General features: G+C 45.1%; 1 protein-coding gene across 1 annotated transcript in view; it reads left to right on the forward strand.

The window, feature by feature from the left end:
- Window positions 1-19,330, forward strand: part of LOC141147187 (homeobox protein Hox-A4a-like) — a 62,588-nt gene extending 43,258 nt beyond the window's left edge. The window contains exons 2-3 of the mRNA XM_073634343.1: window positions 14,095-14,255; window positions 15,828-19,330. Coding sequence (XP_073490444.1) covers window positions 14,095-14,255; window positions 15,828-16,115 — 449 coding nt within the window. The 3' untranslated portion in view covers window positions 16,116-19,330. The remainder of the gene's footprint in view (window positions 1-14,094; window positions 14,256-15,827) is intronic.
- Window positions 19,331-19,728: the final 398 nt, after the last annotated feature.

The raw sequence follows: 19,728 nt of genomic DNA on the forward strand, positions 1-19,728 counted from the left end.
CGCATCATTAGAGCTTGTTTGCCTTTAGAACCCCTTCAAATTAGCTTTATTGGATAACAAAAACCCCCACACTCCCGATGGAAGGTCAAAGTGTTCATGAATTTTGCGATCCATCTGGGGACTGGAGGGTCGCAGAGTGGCAGAAGGAGGACAATAGCGGACTAATTGTGTGGAAGGACTCCGAGCGATCCCCATTGTCCTCCATGTGAAAAGGCGAATTTGCTGGTTTTGTTAGGAGTCTTGTTAAAGTGGATATAGGGGAGGATTTACTTTCATGCCCCATTAGTCCAGATAAAGAGCTCTTAACTTAATTCACACCTCGGTGACACACAGAAAGCAATCCCTTCCTCGGCTAACCACAAATTTGTGATCGGGGCGTGTGAGTGAGGACAATGGATTAAAAGTCCGTTTAACTACAGGGCGGGCGTTGTGTGCGATCCCAGAGCCTGGGTGTTATTTGTTCCCAATTTATTATTTGTCTGAAATGATTCTTCCCTTATATGTGTGTGTTTATCACTAATGTCTATTCATGCAAAGATTTGATGGCTTTATATTATTATTTACATTCTACGGTTGATTTGAGAAAGACGCCATACATGATAAAGATGTAAAGTGATAAGTAAACTTAATGAAGTTTAAAGGGAAACTCCACTTTCATGGGAAAAAAATAGCAAATAAAAAAAAAAATAATAATATAACATATACAATTTCAAATCAAATCATATTGTAAGTGAATGTGTTTAAACCACTTGCCTACTGGGCACTTTTACCCCGCTTCCTGCCCAGGCCAATTTTCAGCTGTCACACTTTGAATGACAATTGCGCGGTTATGCAACACTGTAACCATATGATATTTTTATCATTTTTTTCCCCCACACAAATAGAGCTTTCTTTTGGTGGTATTTGATCACCGCTGGGTTTTTTATTTTTTGCTAAACAAACAAAAAGAAACCCCGAAAATTTGGGTAAAATACAAAACCGTTTTTTCATAGTTTGTTATAAAGTTTTGCAAACAGGTAATTTTTCTCCTTTATTGATGTCCACTGAGGAAGCAGCACTGAAAGGCACTGATGAGGCACCACTGATAGGTGGCACTGATAGGCACTGATGAGGCACCACTGATAGGTGGCACTGATAGGCACTGATGAGGCACCACTGATAGGTGGCACTGAAAGGCACTGATGAGGCACCACTGATAGGTAACACTGATGAGGAGGCACGGATGGGCACTGATTGGCAGCACTGGTGGGCACTGATTGGCAGCACTGATTGGCAGCACTGGTGGGCACTGACTGGCATCACTAGTGGGCACTAATTGGCAGCACTGGTGGGCACTGTTGGGACTGCACTGATAATCAGGACACTGAGCCTAGGTTCACACTATAGCGATGCGGGAGCCATCGCGATTCCAGTGACGGTTCCCACATCTCATCTCTCCTGCAGGCAGTCTGCGAACCGCTGCGGGTGTTAATACGTTAATGACGCCTCCAGATCGGTTCACAGATCACAGTGCGAATTGTGGATTTGGACAGGAATCAGATCCGATTCCAGTGCGGGAAAAAAAAAGTCCCTGCTCCGTTTTTTGTGCGAATCCAATGCGAGTTCAGCCATACGCTGAACTCGCATTGCACAGACATCACATGTAATCTGCAGAGCAATGTCTGTATTCCTATATGTGTGAACCCAGGCTGAGGGGTTGATTTACCAAAGGCAAATGGACTGTGCACTTTCATCAGTGCCCTGATTACAGTAAAGCCCCTCAGTGCCACCAATCAGTGCCCATCAGGGCCTATCAGTGCCACCAATCAGTGCCCATCAGGGCCTATCAGTGACACCAATCAGTGACTATTAGTGATGCCAGTCACTGCTGCCTTTCAATGCCCATCAGTGCTTGCTCATCAGTGCTGCCCATAAGTGCCACCTATCAGTGCTCATCAGTGCCACCTATCAGTGACCATCAGTGCCGTCCATCAGTGCCACCTATCAGTGCCCATAAGTGCCGCCTCATCAGTGCCCATAGGTGCCGCCTCATCAGTGCAGCCTCATCAGCGCCCATCAGTGAAGGAGAAAAATTACTTATTCACAAAATTTACTGACAGAAACACTTTTTTTCCCCAAAATTTTCAGTCTTATTTCTTTTTTGTGAATAATAAAAAACCCAGCAGTGATTAAATACCACCAAAAGAAAGCTCTATTTGTGAGAAAAATAAATTGTTGGGTACAGTGTTGCATGACCGCGCAATTGTCATTCAAAGTGTGACAGCGCTGAAAGCTGAAAAATGGCCTTGATCAGGAAGGGGGTGAAAATGCCCGGTAGACAAGTGGTTAAGCTGCGGTGCCCACGTCAAGGCTTCTCTGTACACTGTGGTCCTAACTCTATAGTTTTGAAAGTCTCCAAGTTGGAGCGTATATAGTAGTGGATAGATTAAAGTGGAGTTCCACCCAAAAATGGGACTTCCACTTTAAGGGAAGGTGACCCCCTGACATGTCACATTTGGCATGTCATTTTTTTTTGGCGGCGGGAGCGGATACCCTCTTTTTAGAGGGTTCCAGCTCCCACTTCCTCCCGGGGCACCGCGGCGCCGGAAGTAAGTTCACCTCTCCCCCCTCCCTCTTGGCAATCATCTGGAACACATCACAGGTCCCAGATGATTGCCCGGCCAGTCACGGCGTGCAGTGCGTGCCCGGCTGCCGGGAGCCCACAGTGACAATGCCGGAGCCGCAGAGAGGAGGGTGAGACGAGCGCGGATTCGTTCCCCCGCGTCGCTGGACTCCAGGACAGGCGAGTGTCCGATTATTAAAAGTCAGCAGCTGCTGACTTTTAATTTTTCTTTTTTTTTTTTTAAGGGCAGGTTTTCCTGGAGGGAGCCATCCCTCCTTAAAGGCACAGGGACGCATGTGACGCACAGCAAGAGCACAATGGCAGCGGAAGGCATCCAGGGTATCCCTGCATCAGATTCAAACAACTGTACAAACAAGTGGCAACCACCCCTATCTATAATTTAGCATTTGCAGAAAGTTGCACCTGGAAGGGCAACACATATCACAACTGCGGCTTACACATACATTTGCAAATGTGTGCAACTAATCCCTCTGGTTTTTTTTATTGTTAGACCGGGACAATTTGTGTTTTTTTTTGTACAGGCTAGCCGGTAAGTGTGCTGGGAAATTTTGATTTGTTTGTGATGCCAGTTATTACACCAGCCATTTGATGGCTTGGCAGTTTGCTGAGAGCACAAGGAGCCGTGACATTAACCGCTTGCAGACCGCCTACCGCAGATTTACTGCAGCATTCCAAAACTGTATAATGATGGTGTCCCCGCAGCTTGTCGACACCATCATTATAGAGTTTTGGGTGGATAGGTGCCTTCACCCTACATAGGGAAAGGGGGTCTGGCTTTTTTAGTGAACCAAAAAATGAGGAAGACTATATAACCTGTTTCAAGGTATCCTTACATGTAGATGAGGCTCATCCAATTGGCGAATACAGTATAGGAGCGCTATCAGTGAGAGAGATATACTATTTATTTTTGATATCCACACCTAACTCTGGCAGCTGAATTTGGGTGCTCCCCTCCTTCTTCTTTCCCTCTTTAAGTGCTGTTATTGTTTGATACAATTTACTCGCACTGGAAATCATCAGTGATTGCGGTCTTCAGTGGAGGCACTGATGGGCAGCACTGATGATGAGGTACTGACAGGTGTTACTGCTGGGCACTGATTGGCACTGTGGTGGGCACTGATTGGCACTTTGATTGGCACTAAGAGACTTTATTGAGGGGGCACTGACTGGCAGCTGTTGGGCACTGATTGGCAGCTGATGGGCACATCTGATGGGGGCTGTGCTGATAATCAATGTGCTGATTATCAGCACATACCCCCCCCCTCTCTGACAGGGAGATTCGCTAATTGGCTCTCCCTGTTGGCCCCAACGCGAGAAATGACGTTTACTGGCACTTCCTGGTTCACGTAATGATTAGCTTTGATTGGTCACAGCTGATCACGTGGTAAGAAGCCTCTGTCAGAGGCTCCATACCACGATCGTAGATGCGGTGTGTTAGAGTGACACGCCGCACCAGCAGCGATCGCCGCGCTGCGTGGCCCCGAAGGCGCGCACCGGCATGTTATCCTGCTGGACGTCATATGATGCCCAGTCAGGATAACAGAACAACTGCCCGGCTGTCAATCTGCTATAGGCCGGGCAGAAAGTGGTTAGAGCAGATGTTAACCCCAAAAAAATAAACAAAATGTATCCTGCTCCTTTAAACATGTTATATGACACAGTCCATGTCCTGGGTCATTTGGATCCCTCTATCACCTGAAAAACCTGTCCGATCCTGCCAGTTCCTCCCCTGCCCACTGTAAACTGACCACGGTAATCATGGCTGCTGAGCCCTGACACCGTAGTCAGTTTGTGTGCCTCTGTCATCCACTTTCTTTTGTCTCTCCTCTCTGCTCCTGTGTCATCCTCCCCCCTCCCACCCCTGCCTTTCGGCTCCTTTGTCAGGGTCCGCCCCGCCCCCTACACCCCACCCTGCCGCTGCCTTAATAACACGTCTTATGTTCTACAATCCGTTCTGTCTTATAAGGATATGTCCCCCTGTGTGTCTGTTGTATAAAAAAAAAAGCCTTATATACCTTATTTGTGACCGCTAATCAGCGGTCACGTGACGCGCCACATCTCTCTGGCTCTCTCCTCCTCCCCTCCAGAGTGACATCAAAGGGGGGAATCTCAGCCCCTCCCGCTGCTGCGGTCACACAGAGAGACGGCCTCGCTGATCAGTGGTCACAGATAAGATATATACAGCTTTTTTTTTTTATATACAACAGACACACAGGGGGGCATATCCTTATAAGACAGAACGGATTATAGAAAGTGACACATGTGGGTTAACAAACCCTTTAAGTTCTTCATAAAAAATAAAAATAAAAAAAATTAGCTACTCATTAATTATCTCCAATCAGATAGGTCCACTTTGTGTGCTTCAGCCGGAGAATAAATTGCTGGTTGTGACTTTGTGACCCAAAGCTTATGGTTCCACGCAATAAAAATGATACCGTATGTTTGATAAGAAAAAAAACGTCTGTTTTGCATCTATAAAATGATCGATGTAACAGCGAGCACGTGTTAGACACACAGAGCGGTCCTTATTTCACTGCAATAACCCATCTGTTCACCTGCATGATCCACAGCTAAACTGTCCTCCGCTCAGACGGGATGACACCAAGGCACAGCTTTTTTGCATCACGTCTTACTATTATATTAAACCCAACTGATGCAATATCACTAAAAGGAGACTGCATATACCGGTGTATCTACAAGTTTAAAAAGTTCATCAAGTGCAATCTAAGAAAAAACAAAAAAAAGAAATACAAGTTCATTGAGTTCAATCTAAAAAAAAAAAAAAAAAAAAAGCAAACAAGTTCATTGAGTTCAATCTAAAAAAAAAAAAAAAAGCAGTACAAGTTCATGAAGTTCAATCTAAAAAAACAACAAAAAAACAAAAAACACATTCATCCTCAAAAACGCTATCCCTTGTAAAGGCCCAAATAACCTTTCTAAACCCATTATAAACCCTGACAATGACCTTCTCTTATTTGCTCCCATTTAGACTTTTAGCTCAAGTTCACACCGGTGCAACCTGTCATGCGATCTGGAACTGTCAAGTCGCACCCCATTGCCAGCAATGGAACCGTTCATATGAAAAAGATTCCTGCGCTACTTTATACCAATTTAATTGCGACTTGCATAGACTTCTGTTAACCACTTAAAGCGGAGGTTCACACAAAAAAATTGAACCTCCGCTTTTTGGAACCCTCCCCCCCACTGGTGTCACATTTGGCACCTTTCAGGGGGGAGGGGGGTGCAGATACCTGTCTAAGAGTCTACGCCCCCCCCCCCCCCCCCGCGCGCTGTGTGCTGGGGGACACACGGGTCCCAGAGACAGCAGGGACCATTTGAATTGCGCAGCGCGACTCGCGTATGCGCAGTAGGGAACCGGGAAGTGAAGCCGCAAGGCTTCATTTCCTGATTCCCTTACCGAAGATGGCGGCTGCAGCATCCGAGGACCGAGGGACGGTTCGGCCTCGGGTGCCAACATTAGGGGATCCCTGGACAGGTAAGTGTCCTTATATTAAAAGTCAGCAGCTGCAGTATTTGTAGCTGACTTTTTAAAAAAAAATTCCGCTTAAGGACCGAGCCTCTTTCTGAGATTTGGTGTTTACAAGTTAAAAACTGTTTTTTTTTTTTTTTGCTAGAAAACACCCTAGAGAATAAAATGGCGGTTGCAATACTTTCTGTCACATCGTATTTGCGCAGCGGTCTTACAAGCGCACTTTTTTTGGAAAAAAATACACTTTTTTTATTTAAAAAATAAGACAACAGTAAAGTAAGCCCAATTTTTTTTTTATATTGTGAAAGATAATGTTACGCCGAGTAAATTGATAACCAACATGTCACACTTCAAAATTGCGCCCGCTCGTGGAATGGCGACAAAATTTTACCCTTAAATATCTCCATAGGCGACGTTTAAAAAATTCTACAGATTGCATGCATTGAGTTACAGAGGAGGTCTAGGGCTAGAATTACAACCCTTCCAGTTACAACCTAAATGTGGAGGAAATATGAAACATGGTCGGGGAAGTGATGGTTAGCCTTTACAAAATGACAAAAATAATGAAAGAACAAGAACAAAATAGAGAAATGATGTTAAAATGATAAAATGTGGAGATTTTTGAAGAAAACATATGGGAGTAACATAAGGCATGGTTTAAAAAGTAGAATTAGCCTTTAATAAATGTGAAAAATATTGGACATAACAAAAGTAAAAGAGTGAAAGTCATCCTAAAATGATAAAATTTGGAGATTGTTGGAGAAAAAAAATGTGGGAGTAACTTAAAATACGGTGTAAAAAGTGGAGTTAGCCTTTAATACATTAATACAATCGGGACAAAAAAAATGAAATAGTGAAAGATATGTAAAAATTAGGGTTGCACTGATATCCCGAGTATTTGCACAAGTACTCATATTGGTGCAAATGCTCCGATACTTGAAACGGATACCTTTGTGGTGTGATTAGAGCCCATACAAAATGAATGGGCTCAAATTACACTGCAAACAATCACATGCGATTTGAACATGAATGCTGTGTGATTCCTGTCCGAATCAAATGCGGTTTCCCACACCGCTCCCGTGTTGACCCAGGTTTGTCATAGCGACTTCACCCTGGGTTCACACAGGAGCGGTGCGGGAAACCGCATGTGATTCAGGCAGGAATCGCACTGTTCAAACCACATATAATTCTTTGCAGTGCGATTTGCGCCCATTCATTTTGTATGGACTCACACCGCACCGCAAAGGTATTGTTGCTCGATATCAGCAAAGTATTGGTACTCATACTCAGCGATAAAAATACGGTATCGGTGCAACCAGTGGCGGCTGGTGGTATATTTTTTGGGGGGTGTGGCAATCCACCCGACTCCAACCCCCCCTCCCTCCGGTCAGTCAGTTGGTCACCAGCCCCACACTTACCCCAGCTAGGTCACGGGCAGCACTTCCTCCGGGCGCCGGCTTCCAGTGCGTCTCCTCCCTCCTCGGCGGCCAATAGGATCGCTTCTTTTCTTGGCCAATCAAGTGACGGGTCCCAGGACCCGCTTCCTGATTGGCCTGGGAGGAAAATCAGGAAGACAATAGCGAATATTAACTCACTAATGTCAACAACTGGGTGGGCTCAGGGTGCAGAGCCCACCCTTTTTTTGAAGTCAATTAGAGCCTCAGGCTCTAATCATGTGCTTCTACAAACCCAAAAAAACCCCCATTGAAATCCATGCGTCCGGCGCAGTGCATGTAGATTAGGGGCCAGGTGCATGGATTAGGGGGGCTGCGCCCCGTATGGAAGAGCCGCCACTGGGTGCAACCCTAGTTAAAATGATAAGATTTGGAGATTTTTGGAGAAAGTCACACTGTTGCTGTATATTTTGACATATCAGTTACTGAAAAGTCCACTTTTATATCTGTCCTCAATATGGCAGCCCCCTCTGCCACTAGGAAGCCAGGACACTCATAAAAAGGCCTCTTTTACAACAGGGTTATATACACGGCTAATCTTAGCAAAGCCAAACTGGCTGGCTTAATGATTAAAATATTCTTTAAACAAAGGAGCTCAGTCCTTCCACAGCGACATGCACTATTAACACCAGCAATTAATTCACTCATTACTTTAATTCTGTACATTTTGTCTACAAGCAGATAAGACGCCTCTATTTTTCCCTTTAATTAAATCATTTCCCTGTAAATACAAAGTGCAGGTTGTGCGAGTCTCAGAGAAATACTTGTTTTTTTATGTCATTTTTTTAATTTTTTAGAGGACAAATTTGTATTTATAAATTGAATTTATAATAGAATAAAATTTATACACCGCTCCTACAGCGCCCCTGCCTATTGACATCAATGAGCAGCGCCGCCGAAAGTGCCGGCAAAGCGCCACTGCAGCGGCGCTTTGCGGTCGCCTTTAACCCTTTTTTGGCCGTTAGCGGAGGTTAAAAGTGCCCTGCCAGCGGCCGAAAAGGGCCGCAAAAACTACGGCAAAGCATCGCTAAAAATAGCCGCGCTTTACTGCCGACACCCCCCAACTCCCCAGTGTGAAAGTAGCCTTAGACCTGCTTCTGTTGGGTGGACAGCCGTATACATGGTCCGAATGTCAGCCGGTTCCTGCTGAACTGACTGTTAGTCACCGGCTCTGTGCTCTGCCTGCCTCACTGGAGCGCTGGGCTGTGGAGGGGGCGGGAGCGGCTGGCTCGGGCTCTTAGCGGCTCGCTGAGAGGCTGAGTCGGGTGCCGGTCCAGGCACGTGGACGGATTCCAACCATATGGTGGCGATCCTTCCTGAGCCTGAACCGGCTCTGTGACATCAGCCGACAGCGGGCTTCAGCCTTTGCTTTAAACCCCATTACACTTTGGAACTAAGAGAGTGCTCAGGTGCTGACAGCCACTGGTCTCGGACTAAGACCCCTTTCACACTGGGGCCGCGTTAACGCTAAAGCGCTGCTCATTTTAGCGGTGCTTTTCTTGGCCACTAGTGGGGAGCTTTTAACCCCAAAGAAGGGGTTAAAAACGCTCGTGTTGTGGCGCTTCCGAAGCGCTTTTCAGGCGCTTTGGAAGCGCTGCCCATTCATTTCAATGGGCAGGGCATTTTAGGAGCGCTTTCAAACTGCCCCAAAGATGCCGCTTGCAGGACTTTTTTTACTAACGTCTCGCAAGTGCACCGTTCCAGTGTGAAACGACACACTGAAATGAATGGGAGGCGGTTTTCAGGTGCTATTTCTAGCGCTAAAATGCCTGAAAACCGCCTCAGTGTGAAAGGGCTCTAATGGCCAGGAACCAATCAGCTTGGCTTCCAATCATGTGATGAACATGACGGTCAATCATGGTCATCACATGAGATTTGTTTACAAACAAACCTTCCGGCGGCAGAACTCACTATGCCTTGCAGGCATATCTCCCAACATTCTGAGATGGGAATGAGGGACACCTATCAGCAAAAAGTATGCAGGCATAGGACACACCTCTTGCCACGCCCCCTTAAAGGAGAATTGTACAAAAAAACAAGATCGGTTAACCGCACAAGTGCTTTTTGTTACCACTACTATTCCTTTATATTGGCTTTTGGAAATTAAAAATACAGCAATTTAGAAATCAGATGAAAGCTTTAGCTCTGGGAAACACTTTTTGATAGATAAAAAGTGCATTTTATATACAACTATATAGATCAGACCAAAATGAGGGACAAATGAGGAGGAATGAGGGACAGAGGGACATTGCTCCAAATCAGGGACAGTCCCTCGAAATCAGGGACAGTTGGGAGCTCACAATGGATTACAGAGGGTAGAGAAAAACAATTAAAAAAGAAAAGAAAAAAATTAATTAATATAGTGTGCCAAGTAAAAGTATGTTAAAAAAAAGAAAAAAAAGAAAAATGATTTAGGTGGTCTTTGTATTCAGAATTAACCTCAACTTAACCGACACAGGCCAAACTTGGTCTTGGAATCTTGACTTGTCATGAAAAGGTTGAGGAGTAATTAATAGACACATTTATATATATATATACAGTATATTAGTTCATTTGAAAAAAGTAAACGTACATAAGGAACTTCCGGAGGGGAGAGAGCCAACAGTGGAACAGACGGCGGTGGATTACACAGCGCCAAACCCTGCTAAATTAATAAACGCTTTGGAGCGGGCAATCAATGGAGACGAGCTGCCTTTATCTGCTCCCTAATAACTAATGATTGGTCTACAAACACAGATAGTCACCCAGTTTATATAACTGTTTACACAGCGTTATCTGGATCAGTGCTTGCAGGCGGGTCATAGTGCAGTACCAGTGGAGGGGAAATTTGCTGCCCGAGTCAATATTATTGTTAGGTGTGAGTCTAAACCGGCATAAAAAAAAGAAGCCACACAAGCTCAGCCCCGGCCATTGTGTGCGCTCGCTGTGGAGAAATGAGGATTCGGCCTTTGTGTTTACTCGACGCAAATTTGACAAATATTTTGCTAGATCTTTTTTTACTTCGACCAACTCTCCTGCCTCTCACGGGAACATATAATGAGAGTGTGTGTACAGTCACCTGTTCTGTCAATAAACGTTTAAAGAGGACCTGTTATCATAGACAAGGGAAGCAGCCATGTTGTGGCACTTCAGACGAATATGAAAAAGTTGAGTTACATTTTCCATACAGCTAGTAAAAAAAAAAAAAAATAGTTGAATCTGTCTTTATATTAGCTCCATATAATCACCTGTACAGCACTGAGCCTGGTGAAGGAAGGTCAGCAGTGTGAGCCAATCAGAGATCTATTGCTTGGCACAGACACTAACATTCACACTGGGAAAAGGGTTACAGGAGGAGGGAACACAGAGAAGAACTTGTCAAAGTACTGCTGTCCCTTCACTGTCCAGTCAGCATGCTCTGTTCCTCCATTGTCCAATTAATAAAATCTGCTCCTTCACTGTCCAATCAGCATGCTCTGTTCCTTCACCGTCCAATCAGTAAGAACTGCTCCATCGCTGCCCAATCAGCAGGCTCTACTCTTTCACTGTCCAATCAGCAGGATCTTCTCCTTCACTGCCCAATCAGCAGGCTCTGCTCCTTCACTGCCCAATCAGCAGGCTCTGCTCCTTCACTGCCCAATCAGCGGGATCTGCTCCTTCACTGCCCAATCAGCGGGATCTGCTCCTTCACTGCCCAATCAGCGGGATCTGCTCCTTCACTGCCCAATCAGCAGGCTCTGCTTCTTCACTGCCCTATCAGTGGGATCTGCTGCTTCACTGTCTACTCAGGAGGCTCTGCTCCTTCATTGCCTAATCAGCAAGCTCTGCTCTTTTGCTGTCCAATCAGCAGGCTTTGTTCCTTCCCTGTCCAAACAGCAGGCTCTGCTCCTTTACTGTCTAATTGGCAGGCTCTGCTCCTTAAAGTGGAGTTCCACCCAAAAAATGGAACTTCCGCTTTTCAAAATCATCCCCCCCTCCGGTGTCATATTTGGCACCTTTCAGGGGGAGGGGGAGCAGATACCTGTCTAATACAGGTATTTTGCTCCCACTTCCGGGCAAAGATAGCCGAGCCACCCGCGGGTATCTACGCCACCTCCGGCGCCTTCTCTGTCCCCCCCTGCTGACTTCTGGGAGACACGCAGGTCCCAGAAGACAGTAGGGACCAGTGGGATCACGCAGCGCAAGTCGCTCATGTGCAGTAGGGAACCAGGAAGTGAAGCCGCAAGGCTTCACTTCCTGATTCCCTTACGGAAGATGGTGGCGCCTCCACCCGAGAGTCGAGGGACGGGTCGACTTCGGGTGCCGACATCGCGAGCGCCCTGACAAGGTAAATGTCTTTATTTTAAAAGTCAGCAGCTGCAGTATTTGTAGCTGCTGACTTAAAAAAAAAAAATTTGGCGGAACTCCGCTTTAACTGTCTTATCAGAAGGCTCTGTTCCTTCACTGTCCAATGAGCAGGCTCTGCTTCTTTACTGTCCACTCAGCAGGCTCTGTTCCTTCACTGTGCAATCAGCAGGCTCTGTTCCTTCGCTGTCCAATCAGCAAGCTTTGCTCTTTCGCTGTCCAATCAGCAGGCTCTGCTCCTTCACTGTCCGATCAGCAGGCTCTGCTCCTTCGCTGTCCAATCAGCAGGCTCTGTTCCTTCACTGTCCGATCAGCAGGCTCTGTTCCTTCACTGTCCAATCAGCAGGCTCTGTTCCTTCATTGTCCAATCAGCAGGCTCTGTTCCTTCACTGTCCAATCAGCAGGCTCTGTTCCTTCACTGTCCAATCAGCAAGCTTTGTTCCTTCACTGCCCAATCAGTAAGATCTGCTCATTCACTGCCCAATCAGCAGGCTCTGCGTCTTCTTCAATGTTCAATCAGTAGGGTGGGGAATTTGAAATGACCAAGGAAGCAACGCTTCAATAAGAAGCCATTTATTTTCCCTTAAATTGTATTTTAAGGCAAGACTGGTTTAATATTGGATAGAAGGGAATAAATAGAGCACCAATCTGTGTCCCACTGAAACTTCCTTCCAATTTTCCAGAATGTTCTTAACTTAAAAAAAAAAAAAAAAAAAGAGAAAACAATAAGGCAGCAGCAGTTCTAAGGCCTCCAAGCTGCAATGTATTTCATTGTTTTTCTTGAGTTTAGTTACTCAGTCGCTGCCCAAAGCTATCAGAAGGGGGCTTGTTTGCCCCTTTGTGATAGCAATAAAGTTCAATAAACGTAAAAAATAAAAATTAAATGAAATACAAATAATTCAAAATAAACATGTAAAAGCATCCCAATCCCCCCCCCCCCCCCCCCCACGCAAATGCACACATGCCCTGTTTCCCTGAAAATAAGACCTACCGTGATTGTCAGTGATGGCTGCAATATAAGCCCTACCCCCCAAATAAGCCCTACCATGTTTCCCCGAAAATAAGTCCTACCCTGAAAATAAGACCTACAAGGACTTTAACTAGGGCTTATTTGGGGGGTAGGGCTTATATTGCAGCCATCACCGACAATCATGCTAGGTCTTATTTTCGGGGAAACAGGGTAGGTCTGGCATACATATGTAAACAGTGATTGCACCACACATATGAGGTATCGCCACAAGTATCAGAGTGAGAGCAATAATTCTAGGGCCATAACGCATGACTAATGCCGCGTACACAAGGCCGGACTTCCCGACAGAAAAAGTCCGATGGGAGCTCTTGGTCAGACATTCCGACCGTGTGTATGCCCCATCAGACTTTTTCTGTCGGCATTTCCGATGGACTCAGATATACAACATGTTCTAAATCTTTCCGTCGAAAATCCAGACGGAGTTTAGCCCGTTGGAAAGCCCGCTCGTGTGTACGCGGCATAACTCTAAACTGATAGCCTGTAAAGCAGGGGTCTCAGATTGGTGGCCCTCCAGCTGTTGCGAAATTGAAGTCCCATGAGGCATTGCAAAGCTGACAGTTACAAGCACGACTCCAATAGGCAGAGGCATGATGGGACTTGTAGTTTCGCAACAGCTGGAGGGCCGCCAGTTTGAGACCCCTGCCGTAGAAACTACACGTCCCATCATGCCTCTACCCGTGGGAGTCATGCTTGTAACTGTCAGCTTTGCAATGCCCCATGGGACTTCAATTTCGCAACAGCTGGAGGGCCGCCAGTTTGAGACCCCTGCTGTAAAGGCTTTTCAAGTGTTGCTGATGGAGAATTCTAGGTACAGTAGTTTGTCGACCATTTCTCGGGCTAGTGCAATTTTAAATCTTGACATGTATTATATTGTGTTTGTGTCCAGTAAAATTCATTTTAGTCTTTTTTCTTTTTTTGGAAAATTTGCATTTGATAAACGGCCGTGCAAACATCGTGTGGCCTAAAAATAGAAACTTCCATTTTATTTTACAGGGCCTCTGCCCTATAGTATTTGGGGGTTCAACTTCTAAGTAATTTTCTGGCAACAAATGCTGATTTTAACATGTGTGAAAAATGTAATAATTGGCCCCAGACAGCAAGTGGGTGGCCATCACCAATGTGAACTGGTACATTGTGGATCTGTATAGTAATGCTGACATTTCTTGTCTTGCAGCATCTAACCAGCCTGGTCTTATGGGGAAATGCAGACGGCCTCGTACAGCCTTCACTAGTCAGCAGCTGCTGGAGCTGGAGAACCAATTCAAGCTCAACAAATATCTGTCACGGCCAAAGCGCTTCGAGGTGGCCACGTCTCTTATGCTGACAGAGACACAGGTGGGTGACACACGCAGATTTATGCAATGAAGAGGACCTGTCATGAATGAATAAAGTGTTACTAAACCCACAACAGTAAAATCAGTCTGCATATGCAGTAAAGCATGCTTGTTATACTCACTGTGGAATGTAAAGGGTTAATCCTGAACATTGTGTAAAAAAGGCTGTTTGATCCTGTCTTTTCTGATCCCCCCCCCCTTTTTTTTACTGTCCCCAATCTATCTGCTGATAGAACAGAGCTTTGGAGGCACATGCTCAGTTTGGTGTGTATTGCTAGAGAGCTTTTCTTCTTTTTTTTTTTGGGGTAGGGTGCATGTGATCAGCAACAGGGCCAATCAGCACTGTCCAGACAGAGGGCCAGGGGTTCTACAGCCTCATAGGACAGTCAGAGCAGAATAAAAAATCCTCCTACAAGCTTTAACCAGGCACTGATAGAAGTCAAAAGACTGCTATATACTTTTGATGAGAAAAGGTATTTAGCAGTTTATATTTGCTAAAATAATTGCATTTCCATGTTCTGTGTACTGTGGGAGGCCAGATATAGTGAATGCAGGGTCCTGGGTTTTGTAACACTTTAAAATTCAACTATAATGCACTCAAAATTATTTTATAATTCAGAATGTGAGGCTTATGAAACAGTTTAATGGTCACTTTAAAGGTCAATAAATCAGATTAACATAGAGCTTATCTATCGGGTTGAGGTCAAGACTCTGTGCAGGCCAGTCAAGTTCCTCCACCCCAAACTTGCTCATCCATGTCTTTATGGACCTTGCTTTGTGCACTGGTCCAAATCATTTGGTGGAGGGGAGATTATGATGTGGGGGGTTGTTTTTCAGGGGTTGTGCTTGACCCCTTAGTTCCAGTGAAGGGAACTCTTCCCAGCATACCAAGACATTTTGGACAATTTCATGCACCCAACTTTGTAGGAACAGTTTGGGAACGGCCCCTTCCTGTTCCAACATGACTGCACACCAGTGCACAAAGCAAGGTCTATAAAGACATGGATGAGCGAGTTTGGGGTGGAGGAACTTGACTGGTCCTGACCTCAACCCGAAAGAACACCTTTGGAATGAATTAGAGCAGAGAATGCGAGCCAGGCCTTCTCGTCCACATCAGTGCCTGACCTCACAAATGCACTTCTGGAAGAATGGTCAAACATTCCCATAGACACACTCCTAAACCTTGTGGATGGCCTTCCCAGAAGAGTTGAAGCTGTTATAGCTGCAAAGGGTGGGCCAACTCAATATTGAACCCTTCAGACTAAGATTGGGATGCCATTAACATCCATGTGCGTGTAAAGGCCGGTGTTCCAATACCTTAGACAATATAGTGTAAGTTCATTAGTTGCAACCAAGACCCGTTTTTTTGCTGTTCAAGGGCATGTGTGCCCTCTTGTGGCCAATACTGAAAATTCTATTCCCCCCCCCCCCCCCCCAAAAATGTTTTAAACTAACCAAATAAAAAAAGTTTTGCTTGGTTTTTCAAGAATGGAGATGATAATTCCTAACACTGTTTGAAGAAAATGTTTTTGAATTGTTGGCTTTCTAACATTGATCTGATTTCTGTACCCAGGTAAAAATCTGGTTTCAGAACCGCAGAATGAAGTGGAAGAGGAGTCGTAAGGGGAAAGAACAGGGGCTGTCCAACCACAGCGACAGGAAGAGGACAGAGGGCATAGCACCCAGCAAGGATGCCCAGGATGACGAGGAGGAGGAGGAGGAGGAGGAAGAGGAGGAAGAAGATGTAGACTTTCAAGGATCAGAGAGAGACACAAACATCTTACGACACAACGGCCAGCTCCGCTACAGCCCAGAGTCTTTTTGCTCCGAGGAAGAGAGTGGGGCTCTGCCCTCCCCATAAGATAAAGACTGAGGGACTGTGGGCAATATGCAGCCCAAAGTTTATTTATTTATCATGGACCGTAATATTCCACAGAGATGTGGAGACCGGAGATAATAATTTATATGTATTTAACTAATTATTGGTAGGGGTCTCAGTGGGAATGGGTGGGGATGGGTTATAAGTGGGTTCATGGGGTACCTGCAATAAAGTGAAATAACCTGGTTTGGCCTTCTGAAAATAAAGTCTGTTGGGTTTTCGGCATTCTGTCCACCAACTGATGCTTTTTTTATCAATAAGAAAGTGAACTAACCTGGGCAAGCCCATCAATTGTTTTACATTGTTCTTCTGGCTCTTCTTTGTTGCTGTGGGCCACTATGCATGGATTGTGTAATTGGTGCTTACATTGTGATGGGATGATTGATGAGGTTCCAATATAATGTCCAGGATATACTATATAGAAGGATAAGAGCGTCATATATCAAAAATAGGTCTAAAAGTTTATTTCTCACAACAAAAAATTCAGAAGATAAAGCTAACGAGTTTCGGGCGTTCACACATCCCCCTTCATCAGGGCTTGTATGTTGGCAATTTTTTAAAATACTGAAGATTTATAATAACACATAGGTTGCCTATCAATGTTAGGCTCAGTTCACACTGGTGCGATGCGGGAAACCCTGCAAATCCAGTGCGGGTTTCCGCATCGCACCTGAATCGCCGGAGGTTCACAATGCCCTATGAGTGTCAATACAAAGTTAATAAAACCTCCAAATCGGTTCGCAGATCACAGTGCAAACTGTGAATTCGGACAGGAATCGGATCGCATGGGTGTGAATGTCTGACATCGCTATAGTGTGAACCGGCCTTAAATCTTCAGTTGTTCAGTCTTATCAAACTTGCCAATACACAAGCCTTGAAGAAGGGAATGTGCGAACCTCGAAACATGTTGGCTTTGCCTTCTGAAAGTTTTTTTTGTGAGAAGTAACATTTTTTCTTGACTTATGTTTGATCTGTCGTGCTTTTACCCTTATCTATATATCTTTTATCTATACATCCTTTGGACTGCCCCAGGGACTGCAAAAACACAGTGGCTGTCAAACAACAGCCTCAAAGAGCCTATTGTATATACTTGAGTATAAGTCGACTTTTTCAGAACATTTTTTATGCTGAAAAAGCCCCCCTCGGCTTATACTTGAGTGAGGGTCTCCCGCAGCCTCACTGTGCCCATTTGCAGCCTCACTGTGCCCACCTGTACCTTTGATAACCAAAACAGCGGGTGTCTCCCGCTGTGTCATGCAGTCTTAACTGTTCAGGGGCCGTCCACTGTAACAAAGCTCCGCCTCCTCCTCGTCCATGCTAGACGGAACACTGAACACTGATATAATGCTGGGAAACTGAATCAGTGTTCCGTCAACGAGGAGGAGGCGCCGAACAGTTAAGACTGCATGACACAGCGGGAGACACCCGCTGTTTTGGTTATCAAAGGTACGGGTGGGCACAGTGAGGCTGCAGATGGGCACAGTGAGGCTGCAGATGGGCACAGTGAGGCTGCAAATGGGCACAGTGAAGCTGCAAATGGGCACAGTGAGGCTGCAGATGGGCGCAGTAAGGCTGCAGATGGTCACAATGAGGCTACAGATGGGCACAGTGAGGCTGCAGATGGGCACAATGAAGCTGCAGATGGGCACAGTAAGGCTGCAGATGGGCACTGATGATACAGGTGGGCACAGTGAGGCTGCAGATGGGCACAGCGAGGCTGCAAATGGGCACACTGAGGCTGCAGATTGGCACATTGAGGCTGCAAAAGGGCACAGTGAGGCTGCAGATGGGCATAGTGAGGCTGCAGAAGGGCACTGATGATATAGATGGGCACAGTGGGGCTGCAGATGGGTACAGTGAGGCTGCAAATGGGCAAAGTGAGGCTGCAGATGGGCACAGTGAGGCTGCAGATGGGCACAGTGAGGCTGCAGATGGGCATTGTTTAGCCAGTAGCTGCTGCATTTCCCACCCTAGGCTTATACTCGAGTCAATACGTTTTCCCAGTTTTTTGTGGTAAAATTAGGTGCCTCGGCTTACATTCAGGTCAGCTTATACTCGAGTATATACGGTAATTGGAAATGATTTCACTCACTTTCGGGTCCAGCACCCTACTAAAACTTTATTTTCCTCAGCAAATATAATGTCCAGGAGCACTGGATTATCCAACTGCTTTGTGCACAACACTACCGAGTGCCTGTTTGGGACCCATCAAACATGCATAAACCTCTATTAACCTTCAAATGTGAAAAAATTGTATCCAAAGAACATACATACATCCGGTTGTATATTGTATATAGCATATTAGTGTCCTCAAGCCAAAAACAAACACCCAAAACAGTCCTTTGTAAATCCTTAAGATGCAAATATTTTCCTGGGAGTGTTATCCCCAGGACAGATTCCACCTTCGTGTTCGTGTTGAGGTGTCGTCTCACCTCAATGCTTTGACCTCACATGTTACTGCTCGGTCAAATCCCACTTGTGTCCCGTAGATGGGACTATGACCTGTCCTCTTCCTTGTGCTGAGTGGCAGTTTTCCTCAATTTAGAGCTTTCCTTCTCCTTTATCTCCGCTCACCATCATGTAAACAAAATAATTAAGATAGTGCTTTATCCTTTATAGTATTTATTGATTTGTAAATGCACATAAAATACACTTGCATTCTATGGGTGCTCCATCGCACCAGATATATGCAGTCTTTCTAATAATTAGAGTGGTTCTGTGCAAAATTGCTTTACCAAGAACCCACACTTGCCGTACAGGATTGAGCGTTGTGATGTCATCCAAGCCCCACCCCATTAAAAAAAAAGGTATACAGTAAAACCTTGGTTTGAGAGAGTTTTGCAAGACAAGCAACATTTTTTAATAAATTTTGACTTGATATACAAGCGATGTCTTGATATACAAGTAGCGTCATGTCACAACTGAGTATAAAAGAGAAGAGAGGCGCCTCTAAGTGTAGCAATATGGTTACAGTTAATGAAGGTACAACATTTAGCAACATATTGCTACACTTAGAGGGCGCTTCTCTCTTCTCTTTTATACTCTGTAGCTCCTGCTGGATTTTGCTTCTAATCCCCTTGTGGAGGTTTCCTTTTGTGGATGGACATTTTATGGTTACACAACCTGATCACATTGCTATAATCTTTTTATATGGACTATAAACTGAAGGACTTATGAATAAATGGTTGTGAAAAGAATCATTTGAGTTTCCATTATTTCTTATGGGGAAATTTGCTTTGATATACAAGTGCTTTGGATTACAAGCATGGTTCTGGAAGGAATTATGCTCACAATCCAAGGTTTTACTGTATATGGGCTTTAAACCTCCAAGTTGCAAACATTTAAAGATAGGAACATGCGTTCTCATGTCCAATTACATAAGTTAGTTAATTTGTCTGGCTTACATTGTCACCTGCGTGCGTCTCCTACACGTGGTTGTGCTTTTGTGTACTTTACTGTACAGTAATGCATAGAGTACAGTATCATTATTTGTGTGAAATGTTCTGCATTATAAACCTATTACAGTACAGTACTGTATAGCCAATTGTGTTAGTTGGGTCCCTAGGCTAACTTAGGAAGAAATTGAATTTACGAA

This window comes from Aquarana catesbeiana, linkage group LG06, assembly GCF_042186555.1.
Source record: "Aquarana catesbeiana isolate 2022-GZ linkage group LG06, ASM4218655v1, whole genome shotgun sequence".
Lineage (NCBI taxonomy): Eukaryota > Metazoa > Chordata > Amphibia > Anura > Ranidae > Aquarana > Aquarana catesbeiana.